Raw genomic sequence first — 19,855 nt, forward strand, 5'->3', positions numbered from 1 at the left:
CCATACACACAGAGCAGTGGGCAGCCATTTTTTATGCTGCAGCAGCGGCTGGGGAGCAGTTGGGGGTTCGGTGCCTTGCTCAAGGGCACCTCAGTCATGGTATTGAAGGTGGGAGAGAGCACGGTACATTCACTCCCCCCACCTACAATCCCTGCCGGTACGAGACTCAAACCCACAACCTTAGGGTTACGAGTCCAACTCTCTAACCATTAGGCCACGACTTCCCCATGGTGACTCAACAAGAAGTTCAAGAACGCAAGTACACAGGACGCATGAAAGTTCCCGGATGTGTTCTTGATATCGGGGATGCATCGAGTGCAGACTTGAGAGAATCGAGCCGTTAGGACTCCCAGAAGACGGCGTAATGAAGCCTGCAAGCTTTAAAGTTGGCATGAAGCGGAAGTAGCGATTGTCTTTTTTTCTCTACTGTGACGTCTATCCGAGTGAAACGGCATCTGAAATGAGAGGGCGGGACTTGATTTCGTCCTTTGGAAATTGATTGGATCGTTGGAAGTTGGGGCGTTGCTAGAGGCAGATCTGAATGCCAGTTTGCAGTTAGTTGTGGGGGGATTTCTCTCCACTGGATTCACCGCTGACACCCAAGCATGAAGAAATTTTATATTTATTGAGGAAGACGACGACAAGGACGACCAACGGCACAAAGCATACCTAACAGCACGTGCGTGCGAGAGAGAGATTGTCTGAATTACTGAGCGCGTTCTCCATCAGGTTAAGTCATATTCATAAAAAAAAAAGTTTGCGATGTCCTAAGAGTATATGTTGTGGTAATATCCTTTAAATTTTTTAAGGGTAGCGTACTCCCCCATGGCTTGCGTCAGCACTGGTCAATGCATTTTTCTATAGTATGAAGAAGCATCAGCTTCAGTTTTTCACTGTCATTAAGTGTCATTCCCTCAGTTATGTCATTTTTAATGCAAAGATGACATTGTTTGAGATGTCTTTGTTATGGGCTATGGTTAGGGGTAGGGGTAGGGGTAGGGTTAGGTCAAATAATGTCATTTGCATTAAAAATGACATAACTGAGCAAATGACACTTAATGACAGTTGTCATAAACATGCATAAAAACCTTCATATTCATGACATGTCATGTCATGATTATGAAGGTGTCATGTCAGTCTTATGCACACCCCTTCAAGTAAAGTGTAACCGGTTATTTTCACAACTGCTGTAGTGAAGAGGTGCATGAAACACTTGACACGAGTTCACTGCAGGAGTTCTTCCCAGGAAATGGGTTTGGAAAAGACCTCCCGCTCCAGCCAGAGGTCGTAGTTCATTTGGAAGTCTTCCGGAAGGTCGATCCGCTGTCCCAGCACGCTTTGTAGGCAGTTGTCCACTGGGAGGAATTCAGGGTTGCTCTGGTTCTTATCGTAGCGTCGGCTGTTAAACCGTTCGATGTTGGCACGTAGGGCGCATTCTTCTGCCTGGAAATCCCACGGGCGAGCGTCCAGGTCTGCTGTCAAAGACAGGACTTGTTTAATTTTGACACTCAGGTGCAACAAAAAGTTTTGGGTGTAATAAATGTTGCATTTTACTGAAGACCACAGAACATGCAAGTCCAGATTCATCACCTACTCACCGTTTCCATAAGCCCAGTCGTCGTTGAGGCGATGGCGCACTTTCTGGTATATCGCTGACATGGATTTCATGTTGCTCTTCCTCCACTGTCGTCCCAGATACTTTGTCTGGACTTTGAGCAGTTTGAGCACATAAAGCTGCATCATGGCCTGCTTGACCTTCAGCGCCCTCTTCAGGATTGGAGCTGATTTGAACACCACCAACATCTAGAAAACGGCAAAATTTGAATGCTCTCTCTGGGTAAAAATACAGTGCCTTGCGAAAGTATTCATACCCCTTCCATTTTTTTTTATGTTTTGTTATGTTGCTGCCTTATGTTAAACTGCTTTAAATTACTTTTTTTCCCCACATCAATCTACACTCCATACACCATAATGGCAAAGCAAAAAACAGGGTTTTATCATCTTTGCAAATTTATTACCATTATCTGAGACAGTTGAAATTTAGCCCAGGAGAATTCATATTGCTTGTAGATAACGCAATCAAATATTTCTGGAGAAACCTGAAAATGTGCGTCTGCCCCCATCCAACCTGACACAGCTTCAGAGGTGGAGAGGTGAGGCGAAGAATGGCAGATAACTGTCAAATGCTGATGAGCAAAGCTTGTCACATCATACCCAAAAAGACTTGAGGCTGTAAAGGTGCTTCAGCTAAGTACTGAGTTAACGATATGAATACTTATTTCAGTTTTTTTTTTAATTTAAAATAAATTTACGAAGTTGTGACAATTCTGTTGTTGCTTTTGAAGCTCAAAGTGGGCGGAGCCGGCCGTCGCCATCTTGGCAGTGTGTCACCACGCGTCACTCCCGGATAATCGAAAATGGGCAAAGAGCCGGGAGCTGGTTGCTGAAGCCATGCCCACCTAACTCGACAGTGGTGATAGCAGTGGCAATCCACCTGTCACTCAAGTGGCCACACCCTTAATTATGCAGAACTTTAATGCTTAATATAATTCAAATGGATGAGTTATAAAAAAATTCACCCCCCTCACAGTTGTCATGAAGGGCAAAATTAGCTATATAGACCAAAACCACTTTTTGTACCAGGCTGTAAACATGTTTTTTTTCTGCTGTAAAGTTGGGCATTTTAACATGGCGAATCTATAGGACGGACTCCCTTTTGGAGCCAGCCTCTAGTGGACAGTCGATGAAGGTTTCAAGGACGAGTCCGTGTAGGTTTCATGAGCGAGACCGGAAGGTTGCCACTTGGCTTAAACGCAATCAAATATTTCTGGAGAAACCTGAAAATGTGCGTCTGCCCCCATCCAACCTGACACAGCTTCAGAGGTGGAGAGGTGAGGCGAAGAATGGCAGATAATTGTCAAATGCTGATGAGCAAAGCTTGTCACATCATACCCAAAAAGACTTGAGGCTGTAAAAGTGCTTCAGCTAAGTACTGAGTTAACGATATGAATACTTATTTCAGTGTATTTTTTTTTTTTTTTTAAATAAATTTACGAAGTTGAGACAATTCTGTTTTTGCTTTTCCATTATGGTGTATGGAGGGTAGATTGATGTGGGGGGAAAAAAGTAATTTAAAGCAGTTTAACATAAGGCAGCAACATAACAAAATGCGAGAAAATGAATGGGTATGAATACTTTCGCAAGGCACTGTAGATGAGAACAGAAAGCTCTAAAATAAAAAACACTTGGATTTGTGTGTGTGGTGTCTCACCATGGTCCTGGAGTGCTTCCATTTGGTGAGTTTATTAAGGATGCGCAACAGATTAATACAGGAGAACAAGTTCCTCCAGCAGAACTGATTATTATCACCAGCTTCCTGTAATCAAAAGCATCAAACAGCTCAAAGTCTCACTCAGATGAGGATTAGACACATTCGGGTGTGTATTTTTCTCACCAGACTCTCAGCGGTGAGCTCTGGAAGCTCATGGACGACGCAGTGCGGGAAATCTAGAGCTGAGATGCTGCCGAAGAGATATGACCGATGTCATTACCCATAATGCAAGAAGAAGTGCAATCTTCATGTTCTGGGTCATTTTGACCAATTAAAGCATTTTGTGATTCTGAAATGACTAGAGTTTGACTTTAAGGTTCACCTGTTTTTAGCGGTGATGTAGGACATGATGTTCTGGTTGAAGAACTTCAGGATCAGCGGGATGCAGTTGGCAAACACCAGATGCTGCGCCATGTACTCAAACTGCAGCAGAAAACTGGCATTTTACTGGACTTTTAAATGCCTTTTAAAGGACTTTTAAATGCCTCAAATCACATTTTGTATAATATTACGATAATATAATTGGTTTGTGTGAGAGTTAGATGTAGGGTATGGTTAGGGTACAACAAATATCTGGACAAGTTCCTCACAAACAGCTTCGAAGATGTGCGTTTATATACCTGATAGATGTGGTTGAGTTTGAAGTGTTTCAGCAGCAGCAGCAGTATGGCTGAAATGGCTTTGACAATGATTTCTTTATGGCGATTCACATCTACACCCAACTTCATACTCTGAAGAACCGTAGTGCTAGAGAGAGATAACAGACAGACCGTCAAACTATGCATGCTTAATGCGCAAAATTGAAGCAAATTTAAATAAAGAAAAAGCCCATTGTCTACTGTCAATAGCTTAAAGATGTATGAAGAATTGCTCACACAGAAGTCACTTTCAAACCAAGAAGTTTTCTCTTGTTTATAGAGGCAAATTCACCTGACCAACTTAAAAATGAGGACAATTTGTTTGAGGAACTTTTCTGATTGCATGGATTCCTATTGTAATGACTGGATTTCAACTGTGAAATTTTGCAAAGCAACAGCTGGTGTGACGTTTAAAAAATACGTTTATAGTACAAGATTCACTACCATTCAAAATGGTTTGAACAGTAAGATTTTTAATGTTTTTTAAAGAAGTCTCTTCTGCTCACCAAATCTGCATTTATTTGATCCAAAATACAGCAAAAACCATACAATTTTGAAACATTTGTACTATTTAAAATAACTAAAATAACTAAAACTTAAAGTAATGTAATTTATTCCTGTGATTTCAAAGCTGAATTTTCAGCATCATTACTCCAGTCTTCAGTGTCACATGATCCTTCAGAAATCATTCTAATGAAAGAAATTATAGAAATGAATACTTTATTTAGCAAGGATGGTTTAAATTGATCACAAGTGATGATAAAGACATTTATAATGTTACAAAAGATCTCCATTTCAGATTAATGCTGTTCTTCTGAACTTTCAATTCATCAAAGTAACTGAAAAAATTCTACTCAGCGGTTTTCAACATAATAATAAATGATTTTTGAGCAGCAAATCAGAATATTAGAATGATTTCTGAATAATCAAGTGATTGGAGTAATGATGCTAAACATTCAGCTTTGAAATCACAAGAATAAATTACATTTTAAAATATATTCAAATAGAAATCAGTTATTTTAAATAGTAAAAATATTTCAAAATGTTACTGTTTTTGCTGTACTTTGGATCTAATAAATGCAGGCTTGGTGAACAGAAGAGACTTCTTTAAAAAAAAAAACATTAAAAATATTACTGTTCAAAAACTTTTGACTGGTACTGTATGAAAAGTGATAATATTCCATTTAAACAGTTTAATGACATTCTAGTTTCCACTCTGACATAAAACTCTTTCTATCTATTAAAATGACGCTGAATGAAAATTTTGTTGAGCAATGCTAAATGTGACTACACCTTTAGTAAAGATACATATATAAAAAATAAAAAAAAAGGGTAGAAGAAAATTACACAGATAGTTAACTAATAACTAGTTAACTAAACGTAATAAAAACTAACAGAAATTAAAAATAAAAACTATATAGACAAACTAATAAAATGACAAAACCACAAAAAAAATTACTAAAAATTATAAGAATATCTCAGTGAAACTAAAACTGCCCTGATTTTAGTTATACAACTTTGACCAATCACAATCATGTATTCTAGAGAGAATGTAATGAATATTTATAACCCAGGCAATATTTTTACAGCATCTGATGAAGAGGAGCTCACTGTTGCCATGGTAACCCTGTTGACTGGTGAGTGGAGTTTGTGTTTGGACATGATTTACCAATTCAGCTTCAAACACAGACTCAAGTTGTTAAGAGAATCACTTTGATTCAGCGAGTCAGTTGACTCGTTCAGATCATTAGCTTGCAAGTTTCATTCAAGAATCAATCAGTCCGGCTGACAGAAAGCACAACATCTGCAACTGTGTCGTTTAACAGTGTCTTACGGCATTTCCTCGGGCAGCACGTCCGCCAGGATGTTGATGGAGTCGGTCTTGGCTTTGGATGTGGGAGCAGCAGCCAAGAGGATCTTCAGCAGAGCAATCTGAACACACACACACACACACACACACACACACAAAGTCTGTCAGTATGAGAACAGCTCAAATGCAGTGGGACTAGTGTGCAAGTGACAGTTTCTTACCATATACTGTGGTAAATTGGGTAAAATACCCTGGTATAAGAGCTCTGTGGCACACAACTCCAGCTCTTCCTCACCCTAAACACACAAACAGAGAGTGTGTGTGTTAAGCTCATCATTAGACATTATATTGCAGCTCTATCAGTGTACAGTGGCTCACGCCGGACAGCGGGGTCTTCAGGTACTCCTCTTCTTTAGTAATCTGGACCTCAGCGATGGACACATACTTGTGCTGAAATGAACACACAAACTAAATGTTGACACAACGAACACTAATGCATTTTATTAGAGCAATAAACAACAAAACACCAAAGCTATATTGATTTTACTATGGTTAAGATTAGTGTTGTCAAGAGTAGCAACTTCAGTACCAGTCAGTACTGAAATTTTAAAAACTTAATTTCCCTGCTAACACTCGAGCGCTGTTGAGCCGATTCTTAAACATCGCTGATTGGCCATAGTGTTCACACGCTGAACAGATATGACTGTGATTGGCTACAATGATCAGCGCTTCACGCTCCTTACTGAGCGCTTTTGGGAAAGCCTAATGGTTAGAGAGTCGGACTTGTAACCCAAGGTTGCGGGTTCGAGTCTCGTACCGGCAGGGATTGTAGGTGGGGGGAGTGAATGTACAGCGCTCTCTCCCACCTTCAATACCATGACTGAGGTGCCCTTGAGCAAGGCACCGAACCCCCAACTGCTCCTATAAATGGCTGCCCACTGCTCCGGGTGTGTGTGTGTTCACTGCTGTGTGTGTGCGCACTTTGGATGGGTTAAATGCAGAGCACTAATTCCAAGTATGGGTCACCATACATGTCACGTCACGTCGTCACTTTCACACAGAAGCACAACGGGAGTGTTTGAAAGCCACGTCTGTCAGCGGATCGGTCTATGTGCAAACGTATTAGGGATCTGCTGACTAGAGATGTTACATGTGACACTGAAGCTTCAAAGCGCGTATCGAGTAAGCAGCGCAATTTCTCACGAAGCTCTGTGCCAGAGCGCATATCGTTTTCAGAGAATCACGTGATCAACGAAAAACGAAGCCTCACTTTTTGTCCAATCACGTGCGCGTGTTGGAATGTTCGAACCCCCAGATCTTACTTTACGAGTATGTTTTCATTCAGACTTATTCAATAACATACAAGTAATATGAAGAATAAAAATTATTTTATCAGAGAGAGATATATATATAAATAAAATCATCATTTATTGGGCACTTTTAATTGGGAGGTGGCTGTCTCGAAAATTTCAAAAATTTCAACTTATGAAAATGATATTTAAATAATTTTTTTCATTTTTTTCCAATGTTGTTTTAAAGATACCATTTTGACTCTTTTAATAAAAAGATTTATTTGATATTTTCTTTGTAAATTATAAAATGTGTAAAACACATTTTCAAGTCACTACCGAAACAGTGTATGTTTTAGTCCATTGGCTGAGACTGATTTTAACTACACCCCTACATCAACAAACAAACAAACACACACACACACACACTTTTATTTGTGCACGTAACGAGTCGATCTATGGAATTTGTGGTCGCTGCTTCGTCCTATGGAGTGTCTTTCACAGGCTTTTTGCTGCTATATTTTTATTAACCACCAGATGGTGCTGTTTTTGACACGCGAAGCTTCGAATCCTTATCCGACACAGTCAGAGGAAAGCCTCAGTGCTTCTTTTGCCCATCACTACTGATTTCAAACACTCCCGTTGTGCTTCTGTGTGAGTGGCTCAACAGCGCTCAAATGTTAGCGGGAAATGGAGGTTTTTAAAATTTTGGTACCGATTGGTACCAAAGTCGGTACTTTTGACAACACTAGAACTTAAGATCATTAAACCATTTCAACAAGGTGTCAAATGTTACGGTTTTTAATATACAGTGACAACAGCAATATGAGACCAGTTTAAAAGACATATGTATGGGCCATCTACAGAATTGGTCAAAACTGCTGTCCCACAACCAAAAAACACATTAAAAAAGCAGTTAAGTATTCAAATCTTAGATGTTTACTAAGTTCCTTCTATTATCTATTGAAACCCACAAATATATTTAAAATGTTAGTAAGCTTCATATATATATATATATATATATATATATATATATATAAGGTGGCTGTCTCGAAAATTTCAAAAATTTCAACTTATGAAAATGATATTTAAATAATTTTTTTCATTTTTTTCCAATGTTGTTTTAAAGATACCATTTTGACTCTTTTAATAAAAAGATTTATTTGATATTTTCTTTGTAAATTATAAAATGTGTAAAACACATTTTCAAGTCACTACCGAAACAGTGTATGTTTTAGTCCATTGGCTGAGACTGATTTTAACTACACCCCTACATTTATGATCAGGCAATATTTATGTGCATCTCTCTCTCTCATATCTACATGATGAGCAGATAGACCCCATCGTTTTGAGGTAAATGTATTCAAAAGTATGAAACATCTGTGTAACTTTAAACAATGTCACTTCCGAACACCATTTTTCTATAATTAAACACTTTTTTGGGAGTTATTCCATAAAATTAAGTTTTTATATGTGTACAACTATTTAGAACTGTGCTAGCTAACCATGTGCTGATTAGCATCTTTGAGCTAGCTTCAAAAGTGTCTAAAATTGTCACTACCGAAACGGTCATGACTGAAACATTTGGTTTTTGGGTGTTATCCCATAAAATTGTCACTACCGAAACAGTCACGACCAAAACATGACATTATTGTTTCAGTAGTGATAAAAGGTAACACATAATCCTTTATTTGGGGGAAATGAACTATTTTAGGACAGTTATTCAAATTTTCAGTATTTTAGAATGTTTTAGTATGTGAATGAAAATTCTGTAATATGATGTGGTCGCTACCAAAACATTCCTGTCTCTACCGAAAAGTGCAGTCATGACCGAAACATGGGATGATTTGTCAAAAATAAAGTATACTGAATTATCAACTAAGATGTTATGAACTAAGTGTTCGGTTCAATGTATATTTAAACTATAACGAATCTTTAAGTTTGAAATCAGTATGATCAACTTTTTGCCTTTTACAAAGAAAAATTGGATTCAAAATACAACAAATCTCATAAAGCACACTTGAAATATTGTTAAAATTGTAATCGATAAAATAGAAAAAAAACACAATTTGATTTAAGCCTCGTTCACACCGGGACGATTATCGCGTGGGCTTATCGCCAACGTTTTTCGATGCGTCTTTTGTGTTCACACCCAAGCGATTTTCTCTGGCGATGAGCCGAGTGAACGTGCAAATTCACTCCCTGACATTAGATGGCGCTTAATAAAAAACAGAAATACCCATCGAATCCTATTTGATCTCCCTCTTATCCAGATTTTTGTAGTCGCTGTCGTGTTTGTCATAAAGCCCTTTGTGTTCAGACACCAATGAGATCAGCAGCTCTACATTCATCTTGCCTCGATGCATCTTCTTGGTCTACTTTCTTCCTCTTCGTCGTTAGGTATCAAGTGTGCTCGGCAAGACCGGTTTGTGCTTGAGCGCCACCAAGTCGTGTTTTACTGTAACTTCAGCAGCTCCAGGCACGTGAACAAAAGCGCCAATCTCATTGGTCGGCCAGTTTTTAAAGCGGCGCGGCAAACCAAAAAAAACGAGCCAGAGGTGTTTTAAAAAAAAAATTACACTTTTACGCCTCGCGTTTTGCACGTCGGTGTGCACACTCACATTGGTGCCCTTTGTTTAGTTACGAGGCATTAAACGTCAGCGATAATCGCACACAATATTCGTCCCGGTGTGAACAAGCCTTTACAAGGAAGATGTAAGCAAAATTTTAATAGGTCAATACAACCCTTCTTATTAAATTATATATTACTGTGTTTTGGTAGTGACAAATTTGGGGAGAGGACAAATATTCCAAAGCTTTCTGAAAATACAATATGATAATTAACTGCACAGTTAGTAGAAATGTGTATTATTAAACAATTTACATACATGCAAAATTTGTGAAAAAAAAAACGTAAATAATTTCAAACCGTTTCCAACTCTTGACTTTGAACCAATTCTGTAAAATGGCCCATATATGGATCATATTGTAAATATGCATAATATGCATGAGCAGGGTGGGGTTATGTTAATGAGCCATGGCTTATGCGGTGCTAATTACCTGTTTGAGAGTTTTGATGCTTTCATGTATGGGTCTGGGCAAACCAACCACTGTATTCGTGTCACTGCAACACAAATGCAAACATGCATCACTGCGGCTCACAGGAAATAAACAATCAGGCTTCATAAAACACACTCACTTTCCCAGCGTGTAACCGATGAATTTACTCCTGCTGGACTCCAGGAAGTTTTCAATATCCTTTTCCCTTTTAAGACAAAAACAGAACTTGTATTTGAGAAAGCCATCAAATCAACCATATCAAATGGATGAAATCAAGTTCCTACCTGACTTTCGGAGCCCACGGCAGACCCTTGGGAAAACAGACCCTCTCAGAGGGGGGATGCGGGATGGGAGGTGGCATGACCTCATCACGCTCCAGCGGGAAAGGCTCCGCCTCTAGAGAGTTGTCATTATCATCGTTTTCCTCTTCGTCCTCGCGGGCGTCATCAGCTTTATACGGGTCCTTCTCGTTAAACGCATCCAGATTGTCCTGCTTTATAAGAGCCTGAAGAAAAAGACGAATTTAAGGATTGTTTTATTTTTCCCTAAAATCCACTTATGATGTGCGTCACATTTCTGTTACTTTGTGTTCTCTCCGGGCACGCCTCTGTTGTTGCTCGATGAGGTCGGAGGCGGATGCTGGCGGGGACGCAGCTCTCATGCTCCTCACCACGCGGATGCTGTCCTCCGGCAGCGGTGGGAGACCCAGTGCCACCCGTTTACTGACTTTACTGCACTGCAGCTGCTCGAACCCTCCCAGAGTGAACTGGGATGCGTCAGGAAACACAGACAAAACCGTTAACACAACAGTCACTTGGTGTGAATTAGTCCAAAGCTGTACTGTAACTCACCAGGATGGTCTTCCACAGCAGTAGCAGGACTTTCTTCATGGGGAAATGGGGTGCGTGGCCGCTGCAGAACTTGGTAACCATCCCAAACAGCATGACGGAGACAGGCTCATGGTTATAGAGAGGAGAACCTGCCAGTAAAAAATTTGAAACAATTCTACTCTTCTATACTGAAAATGTATCTTCAGATAAACCATCACATCTTAGATCAGCTGGAACACATGCAGACCGAGTTCAGACTTGAAGGTTTCTCTGATGGTTCTCCACTCTGGACTGTCTGTGGGTTCTTCACGCTGGATGGCCTCCACCATCAGATACATGATGTTCAGCAGCACCCTGTAAACACGCACGTTTTATTTATGTTTAAAATGTAGTTAAATGCAACAAAATAAATGAATACATCAACTTTTTAAACTGACAAATAAATCAAGATTTAATACATTTCATTGAATTTTTGTTTAAAAAGGCAGTTAAATGTAACAATACATATTACAATACAATTGTAATAATAAATCACTTTACAAATTGACAAATAATGTAACAGAAATGTAACAGTAAAATAATAAATCAATCACAGTTTGACAAATAAATCAATCAGAGTTTGCCTTTTTTCAAACTGAAAACTAATGTAGCTAAAAGTAACAATAAATGAATAAATCAATTTACAGATTGACAAATAAACAGATGTCTTTAAAAGTTTTAACTCATGTTTAAAAATGTGGATAAATGTAACAAAATAATAAGTGAATCGCTATTTAAATATACAAATAATGTAGTTAAATGTATAAGTAAAACACTTATTAAAAAAATTTAATTAAGTAATAAATAGACATTTGAAATGTTTTATTTAATTCTTGTTTAAAAATTTAGTTAAATGCAACAAAATAATAAAGAAATCACTTACAAATTGACAAAAAAAATGTAGGTAAATGTAACAATAAAATAAATTTGTTTTAAAATCGCTAAATAAATTGACTATTTCTAAAAAAAAAAGGAGTTAAATTTAACAAAAATAATATGCATTATTTATTTACTTTTCAAATGGACAAATAGAAGTTTAATGTAACAAGTTATATAAATATAACAAAATACAATAATACCTCATTTTATAAAGTTGCATTAGCAATTGCTGTTCTATTTGTATTCATCAGCTAAATTAAAAACGACATTTCACAATTCACATGTGGGACAATGAATGCTCTCTGCCCTATTAATCAACAACTAGTTAGCATACATGTAAAGTGTAGTGTTGTACCTGAGGTCAGTGCTGTCAGCCAGTGAAATGGCAGGTTTCCTGACCGCACTGCTGCATGCAGCACTGTTACTGAGAGACATTTAACACAGAGTTGAGTTATTTAAGCTGAAGCTACAGATGTGAAATATGAATATTTGTGCGTGCAGTTCATCTCACTCGATCTCCATGTTGAGCAGCTCCACCAGTGCAGTGAACGCTCCCACATCCAGCAGCAGGAAGACATTATATCTCATCCAGTGCTGCACCTCCATTTCTGAAGAGCACTCGCTGAACGTTCCTGAAAACACACGAATCAGAGCTTATTAACACTGAAATGTTTGCATAAATAAAGATTACAGATTGCAATTTACCTTGAGCCATGTACAGGATGGCTCTGGCGACTTTTAAGCGGCGCTCTCGGCCGATCACGTCCAGCCCGTCCAGCAGACGCATGGCATGAGCTCTGTGCTGAACCGAATCCAGTTCGGTCCATTTCTGATCAAGCACTGCAGAAACACATAAACATGATCTTTTGTAACACATAGATCATCTTAGATGCACAAAAAAATAAAAATATTTTAATGATGAAACCTGCGAATATGTGTAACTATGAAACAGTCAAGTGAAAAATAAAGAGCTTAACACTTACTATGAGTGTGGAAATCTTCTTCGAAGCACTTTCTGTTGAGCAGGAACTCTGGTCCCTCTGTGTAACTGTACAACTCTACAAACAGCGTTTCATATAGGAAAACAACATGTTATTGTTGTCTGCAATTTGTTTATGATTTGCAATATTATTACATAAGAAAACAGCAGTAACAGAACCAAATCGCTCTCACCTGACAGTTCAACTGTCCATTTATCGGCGTCTGAATATTCAAACTCCAGATCAGGAAATTCTGAAAAACCCTGAGACACAAACACAACATATTAGTCTGTTTATCACCCATTTATATGTTAAATACAGTCTTTCTGAGTCACTGTAATTGTCCACCATCAGCTGACAACTGATTACAGCTCAACCTTTCAAGAGAGACAAAATAACTGTTTGAAATAAGGTCAACCTTGTGGTGCTTAATTGTATTTAATGTGCACTTGTAGTGTAATTCAATTGTTAAAAGGCTATTTTTAAAAGCCGTAGGCCAGATTTACTAACAGCTTGCGTCAGCGAAAACCGTCTTTTGGCGTTAAAATAGTACTGTCCGGATTTCCTAAAGAAACAAAGAATTAGTGCTGAATTTTGCGCCTGACCTTATTGAATAATATGCATTTGTAGGAGTTTCCCTTTCAAACGTGAAATTTATGGGAGAGTATTAAAATGAATTATGCAGAGCGATTTACTAATGTTTGTGCTCGTCAAATTACTAGTATTTGCATCATTTAATTGAAAAAAGAAAAAGAAAAAAGAGTGACCTAAAGGTGCTGTATATAGGATTGACAGTATTGCAGTCCAAATTCTAAATATTGGAGAGGGTTTTTTTCACCCGGCCCCTCCTCCTCAGACATGACGCACACGCAGGTTGCCAGATTGAGACACCAACAGGAAATGACCCCTTTCGTTTGGAAGCTTCCATGACTTAAATGAAGTGCTCTGTGTTTTCCAACAACTGGCAACCCGGGGTGCCATAATACAATTGGGTAAACTGGCAGTGCGCGGGTTACACAGACCAAAACAGAGACAGACATTCCGACACGGAACGCACATTCTTAAAGGAGAATAACTGACTGTAGCATTGGTTTTCAGATAAACAAGTATGTTAATTTAGCATGTTTCTTAAATATCTGCAAACATATTATGGTATTTTTATGCTTTAGTAGAGTCAAAAACTTACATACAGCACCTTTAAAGCAGGCGGTAGCCTAATTTGCGCTGCTCTTGGTAGATTGCTCCTCATTATGGAAATGATCTGGCTGTGTCTGTTCTTTAATGTGTTCATTGTCACACTGTCATTTTCCCCTCATCAGCGCTTTTATGGAATTGCGCTTTAACGCTAATTTGCCCAGTTTAGTAAATCTGGCCCCATATGAGCAATTGACATATTAAGGAAATAAAAAGTACTTAAGGAGAGTACACTTTTATAACTATGTTTTTTTAACACACTTAAGTAGTTTTAAGAAGTAAACTTTGTAATAATGTCAAATTAAACTCTTTTACTTTTAAGTTAAATTATTGCATTAATAACCTATGGTTATACTTTTCAAATGTGTTATTAATAATACTTAAATACATGATATACAGGTTTAGATTGAAATTACATTAAAGTATATTTTTTTAGTTTACCAAAAAGGCTTGACAGGACATTTGGCAGTACACTTTAACCATATTTCAAAGATATAAATACACATGAAGCTGTATTAAAGTTAGTCAAAAAGGCACTGTTCATATAACAGAAGTGCATTAATTTTCAATTTAATCTCTAATACATTTTCATGTAACGTTAATTGCAAATATCATGCAATTAAAATACTGAAAGCACGACATTCAATCTGCACTTGAATATATTATTTTAAAGTATGTCAGATCCACAATAAGTAGTCTTTTTTTTTACTACAGTCAGACAGATGCTTTAAATATGTTAATATTATGACAAATATGTTTATGTTCATCGTACAGTTATCTAGGGTTAAATAACCAATCAGATTGAAAAAGCCAGAGAAGAGATGAATCACAACGAATCATTAATGAATCATTCTGTGTGTTATTGATTAATGTATTTGTTCACTAATGATAAGATAATAAGAGAGATTTTAAAGAATATTTAAAAGTAACTGTTGTTTAATGAGTTGTTACTAAACACTTCTCATGAACAATTAAAATAAAATCTTTCAATAACGAGGCTCTTTTCAGATTTTGAGCTACAGTATATTTAACCAGCGCTGTATAAATAATTTATTAATTTTAATCTTTGAACGTTGCTGATGTTTATGCTAACACTTATGTCAAAACAGACTGCAAAACTGCATGCATACAATCAAAAGGCTCTTAAACAGCTTCGTCTGACTCTTACCTCAGAGTCCTTCCTCTGGTTTCTGGTGAACTCGCCGCGCATTTTATTCGGCAACATTTGGTTCTGTTTCTGTTTGTTGTTAGCACATAAACCGACACCCTCCATCTTCACTCCACTTCCGGCTCCCGCTCCACACTCTCGCGTTACTTACAGACATCTCGCGATGCTACAGCCTGCGGCGTCAGCGGCTCCTGACGTGACCTTGATTTAATATAATTATTGCTATTTTTTATTTACACAATTACTTTTCATAATATATGAGGGTACAGGATGTTCCTTCATGGTAAAAATAAATAAATAATGTGACCCTGGACTGGACCACAAAACCAGTCATACGGGTCAATTTTGTGAAATTGACCAAAATATACATCATCTTGTTAGTAAAGAAGGTGGCAAGGCTACGGTCAAATGACAAAGAAACATTCCAAGTGCAAAGAACTACTTTACGTGAAATAACTTGCTTGTATGCCCACCAGGGGTCGCTAGAGGATCAACACATTGCCAACGCTCTGCTGGAGGCTTCTGGTAATGCCAAGACTGTGAGGAATGACAACTCCTCTCGTTTCGCAACTCAGTGAGGTCAGAGTAAATACATTTTTGCATTTTGTTATACATACTGAATCATTTCTATCTCCTTAGGGTAAACTCATTAGGATTCACTTCGGCTCCACTGGAAAACTGGCTTCAGCTGATATTGAAACTTGTTGAGTCATGTTGTTTCTAGACAAATATATTCATAAGCCCTTCAAAGGGCTTCATATTCAAAGTCAATGTTTTATATCAAAGATGTGCTGGAAAAGTCAAGAGTAACATTCCGGTTGTCTGCTGAGAGGAGCTATACATCTTCTGACCAGCTAATGGCCGTACAAAAGCCAGAGCTGCTTGGTGAGAGTTTTTTTGGGTGTAAAAACCCAGTGAAATGTCTGTTGAGCAGTTAAGTTACAGTCTGAATAAAAACAGATTTAAAAACTACAAGACACTTTGAAAAATTAATAAGCTTCAGGCACGTCACAACCAATTGATGGTCCATTTAAGAAATAATGCATAAGCTTTAATGCAACCGAAAACACAGTTTTTGTTATGCGTTGGTGGCCTCAAAGCTTAGAACACAGAAAACAGTACTATCCTGTCTTGGAAAGCGATTAACAGTGAATGTGATGTTTTACAGAGGCCCTGCTTATCACCACCAATCCTTATAACTATCCAAATGATCAGCCAGCGGACAACCACTGTCAAGAGTATCATTGCCACAGATGTAAGTGGACAACTGCATAACTATTCTTTATTTAATTCATCGATTATGAGCAAAAATCCATTTAAAAGAACACTGCAGAAGATAATACAGATGCTTCTATAATGTGCATTTGTTTTGTTGGTATAAAAAATACGGCTACTGATATTCTGGGCTTCAGCGCTGAAGAGAAAATAAGCATCTACAAGCTGACAGGTGCTGTGATGTGGGTGTGATGAAATTCAAGCAGAAGCAGAGAGAGGAGCAAGCTGAACTTGATGGCACTAAAGGTAAGGCTATTGAGATTCTCCATGTAAATTGGTTGAAGATCTGCACTGTATCCAAAAGGTATAAGGTTCGAGTTATCACCATTGTTTCCTCATGCAAAGCACTTGACATTTTAGGTTACTTCAGGGCACTGTCACTGAGATAAGTGCACTGTAATTTACTTCAGCTCTTCTTACATAATTACCATGTCAATCAATGTGGAAAATTTTTTTCTTAGTGGCCAATAAAATCACCTACCTCATAGGCCATGGGCCTAAACTCTGTGGACATGTTGAAAGCTCTGTGCTACACCAGAGTGAAGGTCGGGAAACGAATGTTTTGAGGATAAAGGCTTGAAAACATTATTCTTGGTAAGTAAAGGCTAATGGCACAAACCACATGCACGATTTCTCAGGTGAACAAATCAGTCATGGCTCTCTGCAAGTCTGTCTATGAGAAGATGTTCTTGTGGATGGTCATCCGTATCAATGAGATGTTGGACAGGAAGCAGCCTAGACAGTTCTTCATTGGTGTGCTGGACATCGCTGGATTTGAGATGTGAACACTGATTATTATTGCCTCAATAAGATTTGAGATATTGAAGACAACAGTCAGGAGTAAGAACTTGTCTGTGTTGAATTATTAGTTCAACAGCTTGGAGCAGCTTTGCATTCACTTCACAAAAGTGAAACTGCAACGGTTCTTCAACCACCACATGTTTGTGATGGAGCAAGAGGAGTGCAAGAAAGAAGGCATTGAATGGGAGTTCATTGAATTTGGTATGGACTTGGCTGCCTGCATTGCACTCATTAAGAAGGCAATTTGAGTAAAATTAGTTATTCACTAATGAAATGGACCTTTTGCTTGTAATTGAGTATGATTTCTCAAACAGAGATTTTTCTGCAGAAAGGGTTTCCCCAGCAGAATCTTCTATGGAGACTTCAAGTACAGCTGAAAGTGAAGGTCTACAAGCGCCAGGCTGAGGAAGCTGTGAGTGATGATTCTTTGTAGCATAACCTTTCATAATTTGGTCTTGCTTTCAAAACTAGATAGGGACACATTTTTACAGCCAATGAGAAATTCTTTCAGCTTGTAAATCATTTTGAGCAATCTGGTTTGCTGAGGGTTTTTTAGAGGGGCATGTTAACAAAATGGCATAGGTGGGTAAAATTACTTAATGGCGCCTTTAATTCAAATACTACAAACACAACTGTCAAAGAACTAAAAATGTTACTTTCCCTTAAAAATTTGAACATACAAGTTTGTTGACATGTTATTTGTCAACTATTAAATACAGAAATAGTGAGAACTGCTGCCTAGCTAATTAGCCAATCACATATTAGCCAATCTTCTGGAGGGAAGTGTTAGCATTTTAGCAACTTAATGAGTTATGTAAAGCCGGGCTCACACTACAGGATTTTTGGCTGGTTTTTGTTGTTGCGGACAGATTTAATCTGCGACAAAACCTCCGGATCGTGGCCAAATCTGTGCTTGTTGCGCTCGCCGAAGCTCGTTAAGTATGAGCAGATCAGCAACGTGATCCGAACCTGTCTCGAGCTATCACAGACGCTACGATATTTTCAAACCTGTTTGATATTATCGCCACGCGCTCTCGTAATGTGAGCGACACAATGACAGGGTGGAACTAATCCAGCCAATCACAGGGCAGATGGTATAAACACTCTTATCATGCATCTTTATGAACAGACACGAAAAGCCACAAATTAATCAAATCAACTAACTAGAAATAAATGTAACAAATGCATAGATTTTGTATATGATACCACGTTTCATTGTACTGTTTAATTACCTCCAACTCTTTCTGCAGTACTGACCGTCCGTGTTGTCCACGTCTTCCAAGCCATTGTTTCTGCCATATTCTCTTTTGTCGTGGCGTCTTCTCTCTTTCGGATAAAATAACTGCACAGACCAATTGAAGGGCCAGTTGATCGTCCATGCTTGAAGAAATGGCCTATAATCGTTGTAATTTCTCGCAAGAATTTATGAGAGAAAACGTATTTTCGCTGATGGTCGGGAACGCCTCTTCACTGAATGTTATGTAGTGTGTGTGCACCTTGTTAGCGTTGTGTTGTGTAGTATGCGCGCAGCTATGACAAGACAACGACAGATGAGAACAAATCTTGTTGCGTAGTGTGAGCAACACAGTGATTCAGCTAGTCTTTCAATCCTGTAGTGTGAGCCCGGCTTAAAAAAAACCTTTCTTAACTAGGGCTCATAATTGGACCGTTGACTGAATGATTGAAATGGGCATTGTCAACACAAGCTATCTGTGCTAGCAGTGCCAGTTACCTAGCCACAGTATTTACAATCCCAGGTTAGTTAACAGCAGTTCCTTACTGAAGTAGCTAAAGTTGATTACCTTTATATCTAGTCACACAAGACGTGAAAAGATCCCAGGATGCTAGTAGCCCAACATTTGTTTTTGCACATGGCAGGAGGACCAGGCCAACACTCACCTGTCTAGGTACAGGCAGGTGCAGCATGAGCTGGAGGAAGCTCAGGAGCGTGCTGACATCGCAGAGTCCCAGGTCAACAAGCTTAGAGCCAAGAGCTGTGATGCTGGGAAGGTGAGCGCCACCTGCTGTCTCTAATCTGAAACAAATACGTTGACCAATAAATATCTAAACATAAATATCTAAAAATAATTTTAAAATAATGAAAATATAAATATAAATATTATAAAAAAATATCTACAATGGTATGAAAAAGTTTTTGCCCCCGTCCTGTTTTTTTCTTTTCTTTTTTGCATATTTGTCACACTTGAAAGATTCAGATCATCAAACTAATTTTAATATTACACAAAGATAACCCGATTAAATGCAAAATGCAGTTTTGAAATAATGATTTAATTTATTAATGGAAAAAAGCTGTCCAAATCTGCCTGGCACTATGTGAAAAAGTAATTGCTCCCTAATTCTAATAACTGGTTGTGTCACACTTTGCAGCAACAACTGCAATCAAGTGTTTGCGATAACTGGCAATGAGTCTTTCACATCGCTGTGGAGGAATTTTAGCCCACTCTTCTTTGCAGAATTGTTTTAATTCAGCCACATTGGAGGGTTTTCGAGCACGAATGGACGGTTTAAGCATCTCAATCGGATTTAAGTCCGGACTTTGA

At 38.3% G+C, this 19,855-nt stretch overlaps 1 protein-coding gene and 1 pseudogene across 2 annotated transcripts; one reads left to right on the plus strand and one right to left on the minus strand.

Annotated features, from left to right (window-relative positions):
* Window positions 1-1,104: 1,104 nt before the first annotated feature.
* Window positions 1,105-15,365, minus strand: LOC107570607 (striatin-interacting protein 1 homolog). 2 transcript variants are annotated; one of them, XM_016256850.1, is made up of 21 exons: window positions 15,219-15,365; window positions 13,050-13,119; window positions 12,860-12,934; window positions 12,582-12,716; window positions 12,388-12,508; window positions 12,232-12,300; window positions 11,206-11,312; window positions 10,980-11,107; window positions 10,712-10,894; window positions 10,413-10,633; window positions 10,268-10,333; window positions 10,129-10,192; window positions 6,158-6,229; window positions 6,001-6,075; window positions 5,804-5,901; window positions 3,952-4,078; window positions 3,654-3,754; window positions 3,455-3,521; window positions 3,272-3,376; window positions 1,599-1,803; window positions 1,105-1,475 (listed from the first exon to the last, which is right to left on the minus strand). In XM_016256850.1, exons 1-21 carry the CDS (start codon window positions 15,321-15,323, stop codon window positions 1,225-1,227), a joined length of 2,445 nt encoding a protein of 814 aa, XP_016112336.1. In that variant the 5' UTR covers window positions 15,324-15,365; the 3' UTR covers window positions 1,105-1,224. The 2 variants fall into 2 exon arrangements, with proteins under 2 accessions (XP_016112336.1, XP_016112337.1); XM_016256851.1 differs by having other exon boundaries at window positions 1,105-1,472; window positions 15,219-15,364.
* Window positions 15,366-15,475: 110 nt separating this feature from the next.
* Window positions 15,476-19,304, plus strand: LOC107570596 (myosin heavy chain, fast skeletal muscle-like; annotated as a pseudogene).
* Window positions 19,305-19,855: the final 551 nt, after the last annotated feature.

The sequence above is a fragment of the Sinocyclocheilus grahami genome, unplaced genomic scaffold (genome assembly GCF_001515645.1).
Source record: "Sinocyclocheilus grahami isolate Dianchi unplaced genomic scaffold, SAMN03320097.WGS_v1.1 scaffold1482.1, whole genome shotgun sequence".
Taxonomy (NCBI): domain Eukaryota; kingdom Metazoa; phylum Chordata; class Actinopteri; order Cypriniformes; family Cyprinidae; genus Sinocyclocheilus; species Sinocyclocheilus grahami.